The 22,536-nt window shown below is 44.6% G+C and overlaps 1 protein-coding gene across 1 annotated transcript; it reads left to right on the top strand.

The window, feature by feature from the left end:
• The first annotated feature begins 2,254 nt into the window (after window positions 1-2,254).
• On the top strand, window positions 2,255-20,124 carry F11R (F11 receptor). Its single transcript, XM_063104685.1, has 10 exons — window positions 2,255-2,391; window positions 15,815-15,883; window positions 16,051-16,158; window positions 16,383-16,529; window positions 16,813-17,015; window positions 17,183-17,285; window positions 17,422-17,529; window positions 17,768-17,780; window positions 18,099-18,147; window positions 18,273-20,124. The coding sequence occupies exons 1-10, from the start codon at window positions 2,331-2,333 to the stop codon at window positions 18,306-18,308; spliced, it is 897 nt and encodes a 298-aa protein (XP_062960755.1). The 5' UTR covers window positions 2,255-2,330; the 3' UTR covers window positions 18,309-20,124.
• The last annotated feature ends 2,412 nt before the right edge of the window (window positions 20,125-22,536 follow it).

Here is a 22,536-nt window from a genome sequence, read left to right as displayed (position 1 = left end):
CTTTAAATTGAATGCGACAAACTCAATAGTGTAACATGGTTATTATATTTGCAAATGCATTCTTAGTAAATAAGAGTGATGAAAATAGCTATCATTTCAGTGCTTAAAATGTTCTAGGCCCTGTGCTAAACACATTGCATGTATCATATAATTTAATCCTTTTTTTTTTTTTTTTTTTTGTCGTTTTTTCGTGACCGGCACTCAGCCAGTGAGTGCACTGGTCAGTCCTATATAGGATCCGAACCCGCGGCGGGAGCGTCGCCGCGCTCCCAGCGCAGCACTCTACCAAGTGCACCACGGGCTTGGCCCTAATCCTTATTTTGCCATAAGATAAGTGATATTACTATCATCATAATTACGTTCTGGATGCAGAAAGTTTCAGAGAGATGTGAGCTGGTCAAGGACAGAAAGCTAAAAATGGGGGAAATGGTTTTGAACTGAGATCTGTCCACCCCATGGAGGGATGGCTTCTCTAGTGTGTGGTTCAGTTCTTGGTATAGCAACAAACAAGGGATTATCCAGAGGAGGGAGATTAATCTGGGGAGGAGGGGTCATGAAAATGTGTCACATGAAGAAAATTTGAAAGACATAAAGATGTTTAGCTTAGAGAAGGAAAGACTTAGGAGGCTCATAATAACTATCTTAAAATATTTGAAGGAAGGGCTGATAGTGGCAAGGAATAATTAGTCATTTTGTGAAACTCCAGAGAGCAATGGCTAGAAGTTACCAGGAGGCAGATTTCAATTTGTTGAATGGATATTTTAACAATGAAGAGTTGTACATAAAGAAGCTCTGCCTTGAGAATTTTTAGGAGTTAAAGCAGAGCATGTATAAACTGTCAGTGGTTGTATGGTCCTTCCCATGTGGGGTGAGAAGTTGACCTAAATGACCTCTAAGATGACCCCCCCCTTCTACCAAGAGACTGATCTGTCTTATAGTTCCCCTTAAACCCCCTGCTCAAGTTACCCCATCTTGAAGTTTCCTCTGACAGTCACAGCCCACAGTGATTGAGCCCTTCTCCAAGCTCTTCTCTCCCCTACTCTTTACTGTCATAGTTCATGTACATGTTTCTCCCCAAGACTTTAAATTCCTGAGAGTAAAGAACATAGCCTCGCACTTGACAGGCACCCAAATACTTGTGTCAATTTAGTAATGTGAAGTTTCTTTTTTGGTTACATATTGTCTTGTTTCACTTCATTGTGTGGATTCAACAAGTACTTAGGGCCGGCTCGTGGCTCACTAGGGAGAGTGCGGTGCTGATAACACCAAAGCCACGTGTTCGGATCCTATAGAGGGATGGCCGGTTTGCTCACTGGCTGAGCGCGGTGCTGACAACACCAAGCCAAGGGTTAAGATCCCCTTACCGGTCATCCTAAAAAAAAAAGAAAAAAGGAGGCTTAGTCTGCACGCACCTATTAGTTACAATGAGAAGATAAATAATTCTGAAATGTGGGGACCTGCTGACAAATCAAACGTGTGTAAAGGACATATCCACAGTAACCCAGAGACGTTCACAGAGCATCTGTTGGTGAGTTTGGATCATCTGGGTGTTTTGTGTACATTTGTGTTAAAGCTCTTCTTGAGATAATGTAATTCTGCGCTCCCTTCCCTTTCTTTTCCCTTTCCTCTCCTTTCCCCGCTGCTCATCTCTCAGAACCCGTGTATGCTGCGAGTGGGGTGGACAGGGGAACACAGTTTGGTGGTGGTTTCAAGGTTTCATTCCACTCCTTTCTGGGTCCTCTCTCCCAACCTTCCCATATTAATAAATGTTTTTTCACTTGCCTGGGGACGCGACCAAGGTTACTGCAGCACCAAGCAATTTTCATTCAAATAAACAAACAAAAGAGGTCCCCCCGCCCAACAAGCGCGTTTCAGTGGGTCCCACAGCACCACGACCTTCCCTACCTTCTCCTTAGAGGTACTCCTTTAGTCCTCCAGCCCCAACTCACAACCCAGCCAGTCAGAAAGTCCCTACTTCAGGAACACCGCCCAATCAGGGGGCCCCTCACCTGTCCAAGGTGTGGTTTAGTGTCCTTACGCGACAGTCTCTTGGGCCAATCAGAGGAGGCTCGAGCAAAGAAAGGCACCAATCCGCCCCAGTGGGGTGTGGTGGGCAAGGTTGCACCTGGCCACGGTGAATCACTCAACGGAGCGGCGGCTCCCTCCACCAATCGGAATGTGCAGGGGCGGGGCGCCGACCAATCGGGCGTGAAAGGAAGGGACGGGCGGGGCTCCACCTGGCGGCTGGAGTTTAGTCCCGGCGCTGCGGTGCGCGAAGTTGTGCCTGTTCCCAGAACTCCGGAGACGGGTGCCGTCGTATCCGAATCGTGATGGGGACAAAGGCGAAAGCCGGGAGGAAACTGTTGTTTCTCTCTACCTCGGCGATCCTGTGTAAGTTCCCGGAGCTGAGGGAGGAATCGGTGGGTCCGGTCAGAGGCTGGAGGGAAGCGCTTCCCACGCCCCTTGCCGGCGGGAGGGGAGGAGTTCCGAAACCTGTCTGCGGCACCTTCCTAGTTCGCATTTCCACTTCTGGCGCTCTCTCTTCTTTCCCCTCCTCCGCACCCTGGTGAGTGGCTGGCTCCCCTCCCCCACACCGGGGAGTTGTAACCCCTCCCCTTACACCCACTGGGGGCGGGGGAGCTGCCCCTTCCGCGCACACACCAAAAATACCGGGGAGGGCTGGTTCCACTCTCCCCCATCCTCATTTACGAGTGAGGGCCGGCGGGCGCGAGCACCCCTTCCACATACGTCTACCCAACCATCCCCCTCCACACGCACCTGGGCAGGGCGATCCTGTCCCTCCAACACGCACCCAACATCCACGACCGACCCAAGAGAAGAGAAGCTCCTTACGGGTCCTTGCAGAAAATCTAATGGAGGTGGGCTGGGATGGGGTGAAGTCTTTCCCTGGCTTTTGCTGAAGGACTTTCTAGCTCCTCTGAATCTTTGGGTTGCTGTGGTTGCTCTGGGAAAAGTGTCTGGGTGCAGAGTCTGAAGAGGAAATGCAATTGAAATTTGAAGTTTCTCAGCACAGCATTCAAAGTTCCTTTCTGGAATAACTACTTCAAGAGTTCTTAATAAATGTCGTTGACTGAGTGACTGTTCCCAGGGGGAGGATGTGTCTGTTGGTTGGTTGGATTCTCCTCAGAGCCGCAACTCTGCCCTCCCCCTGGCCTTGTGTGAGAGTTTTTGTTTCTTTGTAAACTCCCTTCCTGAGGAACAATGAGGCTCACTTGCTGGGGCATGCCTCTGTCTCTAGGTGTGTTTGTGCGGGGCTGTGTGGTCGGCTAGTTTGTGCCTTAGTCAACCTGTGTCAGCACCTGTATGTTTATCTGATTTTTGAGTGTCTGTGTGTGTGCTTATGTGGACAGTTGTATCAGTATGTGTTCTGTGTGAGTCTCAGTTTTTCCCTCAGGGTTCATATATTAGGAAGTGTAAAAGAAATGAACTATTACTATCAGTACTGATTTCTTAAGAAGGCAATTCATTTTGCTCAGTTTTTGAAGGGTGGAAATAGATAACGCTGCCCCCATAGATGGATTGGTCACTCCCATGTCCTTTATCACAAAAATGTAAACCCTTAGGGTGGACTGGACTGGAGGCAAGTCTAATCCTCTCCTATTGTACAGAGAAGGAAGCAAGCACAAAGAGGGGAAATGACTTTTCCAGGTTGACAAGCGGATAAGGTGGAACCTGGGAACAGAACCAATGCCTCCTGATTTGCGTCTCCTTTTTCTGTTCCTGATCAAGCATCTCAGGCACCCTATGGCACAAAAGTCTTTGGGATACTGCTTCAGAATCTACTGTCTTCCTTATCTTTTAAGATTTTTCTTTCCCGATAGGTTCTTCCTTGTCTCACTTCTCCCCTTCGTTCTACTCTTCCGTTTCCCTTTTTCTTCAATTTCCCTTTTTTCCCTCTCGCCTATTTTATTTCTGCCTGTGTCTTAGAACTGCTAGTCGTAGTTCTAACCATAGTCATTTATTAGTTCTGAGTGGTACTAAGTACTAAAGACTTTGCCAACCCTTGTACTGTACCAGTACTTTCCCCCTGAAACTTAGAACTTTCTTCTGTGTCACTGACTCTATTTGTAACAGTTTTTGTCAGTGACAGTGTAAATACAGTGACAGTATTTGCCAGGCTTATAATCTTCCTGGACCTGTTTCCTTTCCCAGTCTCTTCCTTCATTTTCTCTCTCTCTAATTTCCCATATTATTTGTCATAATCCAAAATAATTGCAAACACTGACAGGGTTGTGATAGCACCATTTTGGGGCTTGGGAATGTCTTCAGTGAGCCAAGCAACAGTGGTTCAGAGGGAGCCTAAGATGATGTTGCTATTAATCTGGCAGGACAGTGGGTCATTGGAAGCAACATGTCCAAGGGATGGAGGAACTGACCTTGTTACTTTTAAATCGGCTAGCCCTGGCTGGGAGTGATATGGTTAATGCAAATGAAGATGGAAATGGGAGGCATGCCACCCCATCTGGGTTCTAGCTTGGCTCCCTCTCTGCCTTGTTTGTAATCTTAGGCTAGTAACTCAGTCTTTTCATCTGTAAAAGAAGAGTAATAATAATTGTCCTACCCTTGTCATGAGGATCAACTGAGATAATAGCTACATTGCGTGTATATACGAAGGGATTATTCTTGGGCAGCTATTATCCCCTTCAGATTTTGTGAGGATGAAAGAATGCTGTCCCCTGTAGAGGAGGTCAGAAGAAGCAGAGTGATCCCAAGTAATAAGAGTCAAAAAGTAGGGGCTCTTTTTTTGGGTGTCTAGTCTGTCCTGTGTCCCTGGGTTGTCTGAAGTGTATACAGTTGCCCATGTATTCTCCCCCCCCCCAGCTGCTCCTCAATGTGGGCTGTGCCATCGAGGAGGAAGAAGGGCAAGGTACAATGGACAAGTAAAGCAAAGGCCCAACCCCAGCACCCCTTTCCCTAGAGAACCTGTACTTAGAAAAGGTTCAGCTGTCTCCCATGCAGGGAGAGGTATTTCTGCTTAGCATATGGATAGGTCAACTTTTGGTGTAACCACAGGGGAAGAAGGGAAACCTGGGTTGGAATGCTGGCTTTTTCTCCCTCCCCCACCGAGGCATTCTGATAGGGAGGAACTGCTGCCTTGTGTTTGGGTCAGTCTCTGAGGCCTGGTGTTTCCTGCTGATGTTTTCTGACTCAAGCCTTTCTAGCTTTCCTCTTCAAGGTCACACTTACCTCAAAACTGTAGATTGGTGAGTCACTCTTCCTCTACTCCCAGGAAAGAATTGTTCCCTCGAAACTAAAAAACTAGTGAGTGGTAATAGCTGGAACTAGGAAATGAGTCCTAGTGGAAGTCCAGTACCTAAGTCTTTCTATTCCAGCTCCAGAACACTTTGACCTCATGTTGATTAGGGCTTATTAGTGGTCTCCAGCCCAGCTCTGGTTTGGGTAGAGGTGCTGTGATTTAAAAAAAAGTATTTATTTAGAACAGTTTAGTTAGTTGATGTGGCTTGAGAATCAAAATGTATCAAAAGGTAGGGTATCTTATTCCCATCTAGTTCCCGTTCACCCCATACCCCTCGTAGTTTCTTACATATCTTTCTAGTATTGCATGATACAGATACAAGTTTATATAAAAATATTGTTTGGTGTTTTTTCCTTTTTCTTACACAATGAGGCATACTATGTATATTCTATTGCTTATTTTACATAATATATCCTGGAGATCTTTTCATATTGGTATTATAGGGGTTGTCACCCTGGATGTTAGGATTCCCTGGCCTGCACCCCCACCCACCCATCCACAGGTAGATTTAAATGCTGCACAAGTTTTATGTGATAGATTAGGAAATAATAGGTCTTGTTTTTCATATCTGTTAGCTTTGAGGAGAAACCCTGGGGACCTCTAAACTCAAACCTATTTCCTTTTCAGAGGTTCAGGAAAGACCTGGACGACCACTCATCAAATGTAATTGAGGAACAGGTTCCAAGTATTGTCAGGGGGTTGTGGCAAGCAGTGCGAGTGCATACTGGGGTTTTCCAGGCATTGTATACCCAGAGTTCATCTGCCTGGGACTCCCTGATAAGCAGAGTTTCTGTCCAAAGTCCAGCTTGTGTCATTTGTTTCACAAAGTAGGGGTGGAACAGGAGGAAGCAGCTGGCTGGCAGAAAGTTTGATGCTAGGCCCCTGGAGTGAGTCCTGGGCAGAGAGGCATAACCTTCCCTTGCAAGGGGGGAGATGGGTGGAGGAGGGGTGGAGCTGAGCAGGTAGAACTGGAAATTCTGCTGACAGGAAAAGCAGGTGGAGCGATGGAGTGAAAGCAAGCACTCCTGTCAGACACTGCTATTACCGCTTCCTGCTTTCCTCAGAGGGCCGAGCCAGCTGATGGACGTCACTGAAAGTGGAGCCAGGAATGGCTGTTTAGACATAGCCCAGCCTGTTATTGGGCTCACAGAGCCTTCCTCTTGCCCACGCATTCCTTATCTGTTCCATCCCTATTTCCAGAAAGGGCCTGCCAGCTGTAGATCTTCCCTGGCCCAGTAGTGCCTCCTGGTCTTTACTGGGAGGCCAACCTTTATAGGAGCTAGTTCAGTCTCTACAGGGCGAGTGGTGGGGAGGAAAGGGCACACTGCGGGTGGAAGCCCTAGGTTCTGGTTCTAATTGTATTGGAATGTCAAATTATTATTTTTTTTGGCGGCTGGCTGGTACAGGGATCCGAACCCTTGACCTTGGTGTTATAACACTGTGCTCTAAAATTCATTTATTAATCCAATAAACACTGATGTTTATTTACTGTGTTCTGAGCACTGTGCTAGAGATTGGGGGTGGGGGGAGAATGAATAACACCTGCTGTCAAGGAGCTCTGAGGGGAGCCAGAGGTTCTGGTAACAATTAGCGTATACAGTGGACTAGGTAAACTGTGGGGATGCTGTAGATGGTGGCATTAGGAGGGGAAGTTTGGATGAATTCTTAGAGAAAACCCGAGAGACTAGTTGGCTGGCTTCCCTCTTTTTCCTTCCTTTTTTTTTTAAAAAAAAAAAAATAGGGCCGGCCTGTGGCTCACTCGGGAGAGTGCGGTGCTGATAACACCAAAGCCACGGGTTCGGATCCTATATAGGGATGGCTGTTTGGCTCACTGGCTGAGCGTGGTGCTGACAACACCAAGCCAAGGGTTGAGATCTCCTTACCGGTCATCTTTAAAAAAAAAAAAAAAAAAAAAAAAATCAGACAAATTCACAACACAAAAGCAATTTAAGGAAAACTAATAATTAACAGGATATATAGAGAAAACAAAGGGTATCTTAATAAAGCAGTGGAAGGAAGTAGTTTTTCTGTTGTGGGTTTGGCCCCTCATGTACAAGGGATGGTTGTGCGTGGGTTCTGTTACGTGTCTGGAGGCCTCCACCCTGTGTGACCACCTTCTCATCCCAGCAGTGCTGCAGCAAGTTTCATGGGATATCTCCTCTAGGCAAAGACAGAATTAGCAGCTGAGGAGGATATGAAGGGAACCTGTTCCTCTGTTTCCAAGGAACTACAGACACATATGGACTAAGTAGAATACAGAGCAGAGTGTGCCAGGGGCTGTTATCAAAGTAGAAGAAAAGTGTTTTGGCAGTATAGAGGGGAAGAGAGTAACTTTTTAAAAAGATAAATTTTTTATTAAAAAAGTAATATGGCTGGCCTGTTAGCTCAGTTGGTTAGAGCACAGCCTTATAACACCAAGGTCATGGGATTGGATGCCATACCCTTCAGCCACACACATACAAAAAAAATAACAAAAAAGTGATACATGCTGAAAGTAGAAAAATGGGAAAATACAGAGGACGAGACAGAAAGTAAAATCACATTTAATCTTACTATCTAGAGATAAACCTTATTAGTGATGTTTCATTCTAGTCATCTGTGAATTAATGTGTGGTATGTATGTATACTTTAGGCAAAATATGATTTTTTTTTTTTTTTTAAAGATGACCAGTAAGGGGATCTCAACCCTTGACTTGGTGTTGTCAGCACCACGCTCACCCAGTGAGCAACCGGCCATCCCTATATAGGATCCGAACCCGTGGACTTGGTGTTATCAGTACCACACTCTCCCGAGTGAGCCACGGGCCGGCCCTTCCTTCTGCCCTTTTTCTCCTTGAAATTTATCTGACTCATGCTCTCCAGGATTTTGGTGGTGCAGTAATCTCGTATTTCTTACTCATCTGTTACCTCATTTCACCTTTAAAGTTTTATTTAAACAGTTTTGCTTCCTGGTGCACCACCATTTGGATATTTCCTGTTATTCTTTATATCTTTCCCCTTTTTTTTTTCTGGCTGTTATGTTTGCCTCTCCTTTTTGGTTTTGTTTTATTTTTCTTTCCTTCTTGTGATCTGTCTGATCTTTTTTTCTTTTCTTATTCCTCTTTCCCACTCCCTTTTCTCTAAATTACAATACTTAATATATAATTGCTTTTTTTCCCCTTTGGCGGCTGGCTTTTGCAGGCATCTGAACCTGTGACCTTGGTGTTGTAAGGCTGCATAATTGCTTATTACAGAAATGTGGAACACAGAATAGGAAAGCTGCCTGTGTTCTCATCTCTCAGATAATATGCACTGTCAAGTGTTTGGAGTCTGTTCTTAGAGATTTTTTTTAATGCATATACTTGGTTATTTTTATTGTTTATAATAATAGTGTCATACTCTATCGTTTTTATATTTTAGACATATTTCTATGCCAGTTCAAACAATCTACCTTGACTTTTGGGATGGCAATAAGTATTTTTTGCATAGTTGTGGTAGTAGATATAGTATCATGTACTGGAACCAGATTACCTGGGTTAGAATCTTAGCTTTGGCACCTACTAGCTTTGTGACCTTGAGCAAATTACTTAATCGCTGTGCTCAAGTTAACTCATATTAAGATGAGAGCAATAATAGTATCTATCTCTAATAGTATCTAATAGCATTATTTCAGGGATTAAATGAGTTAACTAGTAAAGGGCTTAGAAGAATATCTGGCATATAGTAAGTATTCAATAAATGTTAGCTGCTATTGTTATTTTATTCAGTGATTTTCTTGGTTATGATTAATGATATGTGTTTAGAATCCAGATATGATGAATTAAGAGTATAGGATAAGCTGTGTAAAGGTCAAAGCTTATGATGATTCTTTCATTGTGCAGAAATGTCATCTTGCCTTCTTTTTTTTTTTTTTTTTTCCTAAACGATGACCGGTAAGGGGATCTCAACCCTTGACTTGGTGTTGTCAGCACCACGCTCTCCCAAGTGAGCCAACTGGCCATCCCTATATAGGGATCTGAACCCGTAGCCTTGGTGTTATCAACACCACACTCTCCCGAGTGAGCCACGGGCTGGCCCTATCTTGCCTTCTTAAGTTAAGGCTGCAGTCACCGGGGACTCCACCAGAATGTCCACTGCTGATGCTTAGCTTAGACCATTGTATTAGTTTGCTAGGGCTGCTATAATGAAATACCACAGATTGGGTAGCTTAAACAAGAAAAAATTATTTTCTCACCATTCTGGAGGCTAGAAGTCCAAGATGAAGGTACTGGCAGGGTTGGTTTCCTCTGACATCTCTCTCCTTGGCTTGCAGATGGCCCCCCCCTTGCTGTCTTTTCATATGGTTGTCCCTCTGTGCATGCACACCTCTGGTATCTCTCTGTGTGTCCTTGTCTCCTCTCATAAAAACACCAGTCAGATTGGATTAGGGCATGCCCTAATGTCCTTATTTTATCTTAATTACCTCTTGAATTGTCCTATGTGCAACTACAGTCACATTCTGGGGTATTGTGGGTTAGGGCTTCAACATATGAATTTTGGGAAAGCAGTTCAGTCCATGACAACCATTTTGTAGATTACCTCTGCAAAAAGAACAGTGTTCTGGCCAGGGGTCTCTTCTTCAGCTGACTTGGGCCTACTTGGAGTTTCATGGTTGTCATGAAAACAATAGAGATACTTTAAATGGATTCACATTTCCCCCCACTTTCTGCTGCTATTTTAGATCTTGCATTCCTGGTACTTCTTTCACTTTTGACCCCGCACTCATCACCTTGAGGGTCTGTATGTGTTTGCATGTACAACCTGGATATAGGAAACCAGCCTCTACCATTGTGCATGTGAACATGTACAGACGCACTGTGACCCAAGTGATTTCTGAACCAGTCCCTTTTGCAAAATGGCAAGTGGGAATTGCCCATATGCTGAGAACTGTAATTCTGTTTCAAAGCAATGAAGCAAATTCAGAAACACTTTATTTTTAAGTTACAAAATGAAGTTTTAAAAAAGGATTAATAGGGCCTGCCTGTGGCTCACTTGGGAGAGTGTGGTGTTGCTAACACCAAGGCCACAGGTTCAGATCCCTATATAGGGATGGCCAGTTAGCTCACTTGGGAGAGCGTGGTGCTGACAGCACCAAGTCAAGGGTTAAGATCCCTTACCAGTCATCTTTTAAAAATAATAATAAATAAATAATTTTTTAAAAAAGGATTAATAGAGCCTTTATTTTTTCTGAGAACTGAACAGTTTAAAAAAACTGCAAGTATTAGCATTTTTGAAAGATTGGGCTTTGAATCATTTGTTTTTTCATTTGAGCTTAACCCATCTGCCAGTTTAAAAAATGGGTTTATCTTTTTAGATAAACCTTAACAAGTAGATATTATAGTGAATGGTCTGTTATGAACTAATTTGTTAATGCTCTATGTTGTTCAGCAAACATTTATTGAATGTCAACTTGTATCAGGTATTATGCTACGTGTTGGGCGCTCAGAATAATAAATAACACTTGGTTCCTGCTCCCTGGGGCTTTACTGCCTGGTAGAGAGACATACATGTGCACAGATGATGTCATTATAATGCAGGAAGTGTTTTGGCAGTGTTTCGCATGGTATAATAAAAGCCTAGGAAAGACGTCCTAACCTGCCTCTGGTAAGGATTGGGGGTGTGGTAGGTCATTTCCCGGAAGATAATGTGGATGAATAGCTGCTGGCCAGATAAAGAAAGAGGGGAAAAGGGTGTTACACACAGCAGAAATAACATGAACAAAGGCAGAGATTGTGAAACAGTCCAGTCTTTGCAGGGAATTTTGTAGTTTTGTATTGCTAGAGGGTAAATTGCAACAGTAGAGTGGGTGATGAAGATGATAATCTTATCACAGAGTCAGGTAGTGCTGGAACTTTCTTAGTTTGCTGAAAAATTGGGATATTATCATATAGGCAATGTGGAATCATCAAAAGCTTGAAGCAAATATCAGATTTGCATTTTTAGGAAGGCTGTGTAGTGTAGTACAGCCTTTGCAATTGGACGGCATTAGTTTGAGTCTACATTGCTACTCACCATGTGGCCTTGGGCAAGTTGCTTAACTGCTCTGGCCTTCAGTTGTAGAAGTTTGTAGAAAACAGGAATAATAACAGTATTACCCATCTCTGAAGGTTGTTGTAGGGATTAAATGATAGTTAGCTCTTCATCCAGCAGAAGTACATGGGCCCCAAACCAGAGCAGGCCAAAAATCTATTGATACCTTTAACTTTGTGGCTTTTCTTGTTGTGAATTTAGAGTATATTAAACTTCACATTGAAAAGGATGAAATTTCCTTCTATATTGCTTACCATGTGCATTAGGAGGACATTTGTATGTGTGTGTATAGTATGGCAAATATAGGGCCAAGGTTAAGTGCAGAAGGGGGCTGTGATGAGGCAAGAGAAAATATAAAATGGATGAAGAGAATGGGCAGGGAAACGGCTGTCCTGATATAGGTGGGCATTGGTGTCAGAGAGCCCCTGCTCTGCTGGTCCATCTGTGAACTCTGTAGAGAGCGGTCAGCCTTTCCAGGGCAGTTATAGTGATAGAGGAGAGATGGTTTGTTGGGCTGCAGTATAAGCACTTTTCAGGCAGTATTTATATCTATCAATATGTGTTGCTGAAGAAAATCTTGAAGTCGGAAAGAGAAGCATGTACAGAAGCACCTAGGGGCTGATGATGATAATAATAAGATATAATACTTGGGTGGGCTGGTCAGCTCAGTTGGTTAGAGCATGGTGCTATAACACAAAGGTCAAGGGTTTGGATCCCCGAACCAGCCAGCCACCGAAAAAACAAAACAAAAAATAAATAAAATAGTGATAAGATATAATACTTATTTGGTGCTTGCTGTTGGTCTGACACTGTTCTAAGCATTTTTTTAAGCACTTTATTTGTATTAGCTTGTTTAACCCTCACAGTAGCTCTTTGATGTAGAAACTCGTATTATTCCCATTTTACAGATGTGCAAACTGAGGTTCAAAGTGGCTAAGTGGCTTGCCCAGGTCACACAGCCTAGTAAGTAACAGAGCTGGGATTTGATTGCAGGCAGTTTGGTTCCAGAGGCATGTTCAGGAATAAGAAGGGGAATGTGGACTGTGATGGCTGAGGTGTCCTGTGGAGATGGAGTAGAAAGGACATGGTGGTAAGGCTGAACTTGACTCATGGTGTGATGTGCAGTCACAGTAGACTTTTGAATGTCAGCACAGTGAGGCCCACAGGTAGACACAGGCAGTCTTGCATCAGTGGGAGGTGGGAGGACATTGAGGTCAACGTCTCCGTATTTTAAACGAAAGAAGAGAGGCTCAGACTAGGTAATGGCAGTCAGGATTAATGAGGAGAAGGGAAATATGCCTGAAGGCCAGCGTGTTTGTGTATACATGTGGTATAATTTCTGAATGTGTTTTATTATTTTTTTTTTTTAAGGAAAGATGACCAGTAAGGGGATCCTATCCCTTGACTTGGTGTTATCAGCACCACACTCTCCAGAGTGAGCCACAGGCCGGCCCTTGAATGTGTTTTAGATCTCATAATCTAAGAGGACTCAAAAAAGAACTTTAGGGGGCTAGCCAGTTAGCTCAGTTAGTTAGAGCTTGGTTTTATAACACCAAGGTCAAAGGTTTGGATGCCTGTACTGACAAGCCACCAGACAAAACATAAACCAAAAAGAACTTTAGCTAAAGTCAGATGTGATGGAGGAATAATTATCAAAATTCATACATTGTGATGTGATGTGTGTGTGTGTGTGTGTGTGTGTGTCTTTATTTCAAAGGCTAGTTTTTAGTTTAATTAGATGCTGCTCTTTATTTAGGTGGTATCACAGTTTGGTTTCTTGGGAAGCTGGCTCTCGGATGTCAATTATCAGACAAAAAATATTTATTAGGGAGTGCTCTTGGGATCCACACATGTGGAAAGGAGGGGTAATAAGCAAGATTCGGCAAAGGGAGAGGTTGAGTTGCATTGTAGTCCCAGTGAGGCCTCAGCCTACCCCACAGGGAACTTTGGAGCAGTGTTGTCCCTAGTTGGGGACTTGGGCAGTGAAGCCGGGGTTTTATACTTCCCCACTCCTCTTTTTTTTTTTATTTTTTTTTTAGGTGGCTGTAAGGGGATCTGAACCCTTGACCTTGGTGTTACAACATTCACATTCTAACCAACTGAGCTCACTGGCCAACCCCTCCACCCCCATGATTAAGCAGTGGATGCTGGCTGCCCCTGCCCCTAGAGGAGACAGGCTGTTGGGCAAGACAGTTTTTTGGCTGTCTTCAGAGAGGGCTTATAGCTGAAGGCCTTCTTTTGGCAGCACACCCAGCAGCTTGGGCAATAATTCCTTTATTCCTGAAGAGAGGACTGGTTTGGGCATCACAGTGCACATCACAGGTGGCAAATCCTAAAATTTAAGAATCTTTAAAAAACAAATTTCCTATCGTCAAAGCAGAGAAGTCTGACTTGGGCAAAAATCAATGTATTTCATTATCAGATTATCAGCATTCTTGCTGAGAGTTGAGTAAGAGACTTCATGTCCTCAGGAAGAGTTTTCCATTTAATAAAGGCTATTTGATTTTATTTCCATATCTGTTGTTACATTTGAGTATAGATTTGACATAAAAATGCAATGATGAATATGTAGATATAAGGTAATATTATTAGAAATAATTTTTAGATAAAATGGACCTGACTTTTAAAAGAATGACAGTTTGTGACATAGTTTGCCTCTATTACACCAATGGCTCTCCTGAGAAACAGTGTGGTTTACAAAAAAAGAAGGGTGTGATAAGATTGAAAAAAGGGGACATAGGAATCATGGTGTTATAAAACCAAGGTCAAGGGTTTGGATCCCTGTTGGTCAGCCGCAGGAAAGAAAAAAAGAAAAAATATAAATGTATATAAGAGTACTGTCTAAACATTAGTGCCAAAAGAAAAAGGAACCTAAAGGACTTTAGGGAACATCTAGTTCAAACCTCTCATATTTCAGATGAGGAAGGGGTTTCTCAGAGGTCAAGAGACAATGTTCAATTATGTGAGAAATTAAATTAAGGAAAAATGTACTTGAATCAAACAGATGTGCTTGCATTGTACGTCTTTATCCATTTATCTAAGAAGACAGGGCTCTGACTTAAGGCGATAAATAAAAGCATACTTCATGAATTTGAAATTTGACAACATGAATGCAGAGTGCAGGTCTGTAGCCACATCAATGATCGCAGAGTCCTCTGCCATTGGTTCTTAATTTGGCATGTGTGGGCCCCTGTTGTGAACCCTGATCCCCCCACCCCCAATGTTATTTAATTAACCCTCCTCATTTCCTTCCTCCGCCCTGACCACATACCACCTTTTTTTTCTTTCTCCATTTGGCAACAGGAGATTTTAATGAGGTGATCTGTCACCTCTCCCAAGGTGATGGAGACACAAAGGATTACTCAAAGCCCATTTCTTAGCAGTGAGAAGCCCTGAAGGGGTTAATTTTCAGGAACCCTCAAGAGAGAGGCATTCCTTCTCAGAAAATTAACACTGAACTCCCGGCTTCTCTCCATATTCATTCTTCAGGCAGGAAAGTTACAGAAAAGGAACATAGGTGGTTACAAAAGAACAGTAAGATAATTGTCATGGCAACAATCATTAGGTATAGCTGCACCAAGGACATCTGCCCTTGGATCCAGCAATTTTGCTGTGTTACAATTCTTTATCTACAACAGAGACTTTAGCCTGGGGAAAGTTTTTTGTCTTTTGCAAGCTTAACATTTCTAAGTGTAATTTTCAAAAGTTAGGCTATACCTGAAATTACAGGGCCTTGGAAGCTAGGCCCTGTGAAATGCATTTGCTTTATAAGTGTTAGTATCCTCCACAGTGATCTAAGCCCAGTTCTAGTCCTAGCTATCTCAGAACCAGCTTTGTGACCCTAGACACGTTTCTTTACTTCTTGTAGTCTCAGTTACTTGTGTAAAATTGGGATAATAATACTTGTGCGGCTGATCTGTCATGCTTGTTTCAAGGATCAAACGATGTAACATATCATATAATGTATGTGAAAACACTTTAAAAAGCACCAAATGCTCTACAAATGTTGAGTATCGTTATTATCCTCATTACTGCTCCTCCCTTCCCTGCCCTCTCTTGCCTCCAGCTTTGCTGGCTTCCTTCCAGGATTGTCTTGACAAGTGGCTGCAGTCATTTGTTGAGAGGCTTTCTCCGAACCATGAAATATCATTCTGGAAGCTGCCCTTGGACTAAGAGGAATCTAATTAGATTATTGGGAGTCACACAGGGAAAAATTAGGAATGAAAGAAATTGCATTTGAAAGAAATGTTTTATTGCCATAGATAAAAGAAATATTGGCTGCAATTGTAGCAAAAAGCATTTAAAGCAGATGTGTTGGATAATGGTGAGAGGGTGTGAGGGCTGGGAGGAGCTTGAATCTCTTGAATCCTTCTGTCTTAGGATTTCAGCATAGAGAGGCCCCGTCAGCCTCTGCTGGGTCTGTTCTTCCCTCTCCATGGCGTTTCTCTGTCCACTCCTGATGGGGCGTACCTCTTTCCTTCTCCTCAGGCTCCTTGGTGTTGGGCGGGAGTGAAGTGTACACTTCTGATCCTGAAGTCAGAGTTCCTGAGAATACAAGTAAGTTGGGACAGGCTGTGGAGCGTGGGCAGGGTGTGTGGGAGGGTGAGCAGGTACAGAGCTCTGGGGACTTGGAGAACCCAGCCCAGCCTGTGGCTTGGAGCCATTCCCCATCATGTCCATTTGCTGCTGCTCCTTTCTCTCGCTCATTTTGATCCTGTCTGCAGTGGCCAAGTTATCCTGTACCTTCTCGGGCTTCTCTTCTCCCCGTGTGGAGTGGAAGTTTGTTCAAGGCCAAACCACCAGCTTCGTTTGCTATGACAACAAGATCACGTGTAAGTTGTGCTGCCTCCTTCCTGATTGCCTAGGTTGTGGAGGGATTGATCCATGCCTGGATTCCAGGGGAGTGGCACACCCTGGGGCTCAGGTCTCCATAGCCTTCCCATCTTCCTTTCTGGGGGAAGAAGAGAGTGCCTCTATACCCTGGGTGCTATCTTCCTCAGCTTCTCTTAGCTCCCTGTTTACTCTGTCCCTGCCCTTGCATCCTCTCTCCTGGCAGCTTCCTATGCGTCCCGAGTTACCTTCTCACTGAGTGGCATTACCTTCCAATCTGTAACCCGGAAAGACACTGGGATGTATACCTGTATGGTCTCTGAAGAAGGTGGCAACAGCTATGGGGAGGTCAGCATCCAGCTCATTGTGCTTGGTAAGTGCCACATGTCTTCTGTATGGGCCTGGAATCAGTTGCTTCCCTAAAGCACAGCAGGCTCTGCTAAGCTTTTTAGCTCATTGATGGTGAGAATGCCTGTGGGTGGGGCTATTCAGAGTCACAGTGCTGCTAGAGGGTATGAGCCCCTGGTTAGGTAGAAACTAAGGGCATGGTAAGAGTGGGAGGCTAGAGATGACTGGATGGGCTATTGTCCTAGTCAGTTACTTAGACCCTCCCTACCCTTGTGTTGAGCACCTTCTCTCCTTCTCTCCTTCCACAGTTCCTCCATCCAAGCCTACAGTCAACATCCCCTCCTCTGCCACCATTGGGAAGCGGGCAGTGTTGACCTGCTCAGAACAAGATGGTTCCCCACCTTCTGAATACTCCTGGTTCAGGGACGGGACACTGATGCCGACGGATCCCAAGAGCAACCGTGCCTTTAGCAACTCTTCCTATGTTCTGAACCAGGAGTCAGGGGAGCTGGTATGGGTGGGGTGAGGGTCAAACATGTGGGGGATACAGTTTTAGAACCCCTGAAGGTGGGGCAAAAGAACAGGCAACAAAGAGAACTTGGAGTTAGGGTCAGGAGACATGAAAGATAGGCACTTGGCTTCTTCAAGCAGGAAGCCAATTTGTTTTCTGCCCTCCAGGTCTTTGACCCTGTGTCAGCCTCTGATACTGGAGAATACACTTGTCAGGCACAGAATGGGTATGGGACACCCATGATGTCAGATGCTGTGCGCATGGAAGCTGGTGAGTGAGGTTGTGGCAGGGCTTGAGTTCAGACCTGGGGTGGGGATCAGGGTTTGCTTTTCATCCTGCCATGGGCAGTGTTTTCAGTACCATGAAAGAGCATCCAGGTGCCTGACCTCTAGTTTGTGTCTCGCAGTGGAGCTGAATGTAGGGGGCATTGTGGCAGCTGTTCTTGTAACACTGATTCTCCTTGGAGTCTTGATTTTTGGCATCTGGTTTGCCTACAGCCGAGGCTACTTCGACAGTAAGTATCTGCCGTCAGAGGCTCTCCTTTGTATTGTGCCCATTCCAGGGCATGGTTCATGGTGCCATCTGAGTACTGATCCTGATACTGTGCCCATGCGTGTGGTCGCTGTTCCCTGGAAGCACTGATTTCCCTTCTAACATACGTCATCAAATGCTTCATGCTAGTTCCCCCGTCTTCCCATGCCCTGCTGTCTTTTCTTCTGCTGACACTCATGATCCTGTTTTTTCTCTTTCAGGAGCAAAGAAAGGGTGAGTGAAGCACTGTCCTGGGGTTCTCTGAGGCTGAGAAAGTGGATTCATGTGTTTTGAAGCTGAAATGGGTCCAGGGCAATGGGTTGGAGGCAGAGGGAACTGGCTTGGAGGGAAGACATCTGGATTTCTACCCTGTTCACTGTGGCCCTGGGTTTGTTCTAGCTCCCCCTGGGTTTGTTCTAGCTCCCTCTGCCCACACCTCCCTATTGAGCACACTGCTTCTGTAAAGTTCTGAGTTCTGGCCTCTAAGTTGGCAAGGAGAGGTTAGTGAGCACCTAAGGGGCTGAGCGTCTCCATCTGATGACTTGTCCACAGGACTTCGAGTAAGAAGGTGATTTACAGCCAGCCGAGTACTAGGAGTGAAGTGAGTATGCCTGCCCAGGGGGCTCCCGGCTGGACTGAGCAGGGCTCCAGCCTGTGTTTCTGTGCTTTGCAGATGATCAGCTGAGCAAGACTATTGAGAACTAACAGGATATTTTATTTCCCCAGGGGGAGTTCAGACAGACCTCATCATTCCTGGTGTGACCCTGGTCCGGCTCTTCTCCTGTCCTTTGTGTTTGCCATACTCAGGTGCTATCAGACTCTGGCCCCTGATGTCTGTAGTTTCACAGGATGCCTTATTTGTCTTCTAGACCCCATAGAGCCCCCACTTTTGTCTTAGTTAGGATGTGTTTTTAATAATGTTAGCTATGTGCCCCTTCCTCCTTCGTACCCTCCCTTCCTTTCCTGCCACTGTTCAGTGGCCTGGGACTTGTTTAAAGTTTTCATTCACCATCCCTAGAAGGGATCAGGCAGGAATCCTAGGTATGCCTGTTGACTTCCCTTCTAAATAGACAGCAAGAGCGGTGGGGCTCCCAGGAATCTGCAGCCACTACCCACCTGGCCTATAGTGGCCTTTGAATAGGCTCTTTCCTCCCATTTGGGGATGGTGCCAGCTATTCTAGTGTGGGGATTGGAGACCTGAGCAGCTGAAGTGATTGTTTCGTGATGACGGCGTCTCTTCCATCTCTGGAGCACATTCTCTTCTGTCTTCCCATGGGAAGAGCCACTGAGATCCTCCTACCCCGTCCTCCTTTGGAACACAAATGGACTGACACTGACTGTGTTGATAGGAAAACGGGAGCTTTTGTTGTGGAGAGCACAGTAAACTTTTAGGGGATGTGGAGTGAAAAAGATTTAAAACCACTGATCTAAAGAAAAAGAAAGCTGGAGCTGGTAGCTCAAGCCATCACCCTTCCCTTGGCTGGAACAACCGTACAGACCCTTTTAGGATGTGTCTGTAGGGCAGTGGGGATGTGTATAGTAGACTTAGCTCTTTGCTGAGTGTGTATGTGCATGTGTATGTGGGGGGGTCTTAGTTGTATGCTGAAAGTGGGTGTGTGTTGGAGGGCTTCTTAGCTCTTTGGTGAGATTGTGTTTCTGTGTGTTTGTATTAGCTGGATGTTACTGGAAATAAAAACTCAGTTTGTCAGAGCTTCTTTTTGTGGCAAGTGAGGGAAATAAGGCCTTTGAGGGTCCCTAGGCTCCTTCTATGTACAAACAGGAAAATGCCTCAAGGCCCTGCTTCCCAGAAACGTGGGGCCAGTTCCCAGCATGCTGGCCCACCTCCCTGTCCTGCCCCTTCCTGGTTCTTATCTCAGGCAGAGCTTCTGAACTTTGGACCCTCATTCCTGATCCCTCTCATAGCCAGGCATTCCTCTGCTGGAGGAGGGTTTGGGGTCAAGCTGATGCTGTGTTCTGAGGTTCTACTTGGCCTGTTCACCAAGTGAGAGAAGAAAGTGCCCACCTTCCACCTATCGCCCAACCAGATGCATTAATGGATTTCCCTAAGGCTACAGGAAAAACTGCCCCAGAGCTGAGACAGGGAGATTTCTCAGATCATTTGAAGAACTATTTCTTTAGTAGCAGTTAAAGGAGTAACTACTACTTTACTAGTGTGGTGGGGTTCAGGAGAAGATAATTTTGAGACTGGACCATCTGGTGGTCTGCAAGCGAGTGAGCAGGAATAAGCAGGATGGGCCTGGCTGTCATTGCTCTCCCCATCCCCATTCGGACCCTTTTCTGCCCTTAAATTTGTTCCCCTGCCTACCACAGTCCCCCACTCTATTTATTAACTAGCAAGAGGGCAAATAAAGGGTCCTCTAGGGTTGGTTTTGCTTTTTTTTTTTTTTTTTTTCCCCCATGGAGGATACTTGGTGTCACTTTGCCCTGTGCTGTGCCTTATCTGGAAATCCCTAACAGAATTGAGTTTTCTTTTCTTTTTTTTTTTTTAAAAGATGACCGGTAAGGGGATCTTAACCCTTGACTTGGTGTTGTCAGCACCACGCTCAGCCAGTGAGCGAACCGGCCATCCGTATATGGGATCCGAACCCGGGGCCTTGGTGTTATCAGCACCGCACTCTCCCGAGTGAGCCACGGGCCGGCCCGAGTTTTCTTTTCTATCAAGGATCCCAGAAAGAAAAACAAAAACTCAAGCCATCAGTTAAGGGTCATGCACCAATAAATAATAAAATTTCCAGAGGAAATAAAGTCCAATTAGACAATAAAAGAGATACTATGAAATGGTTCAGTGAGGATGAAGTAGGGCCGGCCCGTGGCTCACTCGGGAGAGTGCGGTGCTGATAACACCAAGGCCACGGGTTCGGATCCCATATAGGGATGGCCGGTTAGCTTACTGGGTGAGCGTGGTGCTGACAACACCAAGTCAAGGGTTAAGATCTCCTTACCGGTCATCTTTAAAAAAAAAAAAAATAGTGAGGATGAAGTACGTTTCAGTTCTGTATCATGGTTGGAAGAAGGGGAAGCAGAGGCAATTCATGGCTCCTGTAAGTTTGAGGTGAATGGTTCCTCCCTCTCCAGGCCACTTGTGATGAGTGTGAGTCAGTTGTTAACAGCCTTGGAATTTACCTCCCCAGCTTACCACAGCCCTTTTGAGTTGGAAAACACCTTGTCTGCTTTCATTTTAGATTGTCAAAACTAATTTTTGTAATAAATGTTTATTTTTCACATCGAGTTTGTTTAAATTGTGAAGTTCTCCATTAAGAGAATTGCCATTTCCACAGTGACTTGGACATTCATAATCTTCCTGATAATTAAGAGATTAGGGATATCCTTTCGTTAGCCTGATAGTTAGGTTTTCATTTAGCTTTTTTCATTGGCCTGTGCTGGAATGGGAATGACCCCAAAATTGACATTTCCTATGTTAAAGGCAGACTTGGAGGATGGAATATGGGGGAAATTCCACGGATATTGGTATTTCCCATGAGACATGAACCCAGCATGATCTCGGATAAAATGATTGTTGTTGCTGTCTTTTCTTCAAAGCGTACAACGTGATAATTTGATATATGTGTACATTGTGTAATGATTACCACAGTCGAATTAATTAACCACATCCATCACCACCCATGCTCTATCTTAGATTCCTAGAAGTTGTTGATCTTGTAACTTCTAAAGTTTGTAGCCTTGGATCAACGTTGCTGTTCCTGTCTTAATAGGATCTACAGATCAAGGCCAGGAGAGGAGACAGTGGAGGAAAGTGCAGTTAGTCCATTTCTGAATGAGGGGACAAGTATGTTCCATGGGGCATGAGGACAGCCTAATAAAGTGGACAAATAAAGAGTACAATTTATGTTTAAAATTTTTAAAATTCTCTAGCTCCTTCAGTTTATTACCCCTTCTGTGGTACTAGCTATAAAAATCTAATATGAAATAGAACTTTTTTTCTTATTACTATCATCCGTTAGCTTATTTACTATTACTATCCCTATTTCATAAATGGGAAAAGAGGCACAGAAATGCTAAGGAACTTGCCCAAGTTCACACAAGCAGTACTAGGCAAGTGGTAGATGTGGGATAAAGACAACGGGAGGGGAGGCTGGGTAACCTACTTCCTGCTTGCAGTGACCCTGAATGGAAAAGAATACAGGAGCTGGAAACAGAAGTTAACTTTTTCTGTAGAGGTGGATATGTGGATGTTAGGAGAGAGGATATTGAAAGTAAAGATGTCCACCTGTGGTTTCCTCCAAACTGTGACTCAATCTCACTCGCGTCTGCCATCCCAACAGGATCTACAGGACAGAGTGAGACGAATTAAGTGTGAGGCTCTGTACAGCATGGAGGGCCCATGAGTGCCACCTTGTGGAACGGACAAACCTTGATGTATTTTTGCCAGTGACCCAGACGAAAACAGAAGGCATGCATATCACATTCATGGATGGCAAGGAGTTAGAAGGAACAGCAACTTCATCATGCAGAGTGAGGATTCAAAAAGATCTCAATAGGAATGATAAACTCCATCTTACCAAGTGAAGTTAGTGATAAGTCTAAGATTCTGCCTTTGGTTTCTAAAAGTTAACTCCATGTATAAAGCAGGAAGGAAGTAGAGTATCTACAATAAGGGAGGCACTCTGCTGTGGCATTATACCCCTGCATCAAGTTCTGTCTTAGGTGCCAAACTTTAAGAGGATTATAGACAAGTGAATATGTTCAGAGGAAGTGATCTGGACGGTGAAGGAACCTAAAACTGCCATATAGAAACTTCTCAGAATCAGACTGGTCCTGATGGAGTTTGGATGTGTTGTCCCCTCCAAAACTCATGTGGAAATTTGATCCCCAACGTGGCAGCGTTGGAAACTGATTGAGTCATGGGGGTGGATCCCTTATGAATGGATTAATGCTCTCCCTGGGGGGGGGGGGGCGAGTAATGAGTGAGTTCTCGCTTTATTAGTTCCCGCAAGAGCTTATTGTTTAT

The sequence above is a fragment of the Cynocephalus volans genome, chromosome 8, assembly GCF_027409185.1.
Source record: "Cynocephalus volans isolate mCynVol1 chromosome 8, mCynVol1.pri, whole genome shotgun sequence".
In the NCBI taxonomy this organism is placed as follows: Eukaryota; Metazoa; Chordata; class Mammalia; order Dermoptera; family Cynocephalidae; genus Cynocephalus; species Cynocephalus volans.
The sequence above is the reverse complement of the archived record's forward strand: the minus strand, read 5'-3'. Positions and strand labels throughout refer to the sequence as shown.

What these genes read in the sequence shown, in the direction of transcription:
- F11R (XM_063104685.1), top strand. Translation starts at nt 2,331, where the DNA reads ATGGGGACAAAGGCGAAAGCCGGGAGGAAACTGTTGTTTCTCTCTACC. An exon ending in CAGAGTTCCTGAGAATACAA is followed by an intron (nt 15,884 to 16,050) that starts GTAAGTTGGGAC and finishes TCCTGTCTGCAG; the next exon opens with TGGCCAAGTTATCCTGTACC. An exon ending in TGCTGTGCGCATGGAAGCTG is followed by an intron (nt 17,286 to 17,421) that starts GTGAGTGAGGTT and finishes TGTGTCTCGCAG; the next exon opens with TGGAGCTGAATGTAGGGGGC.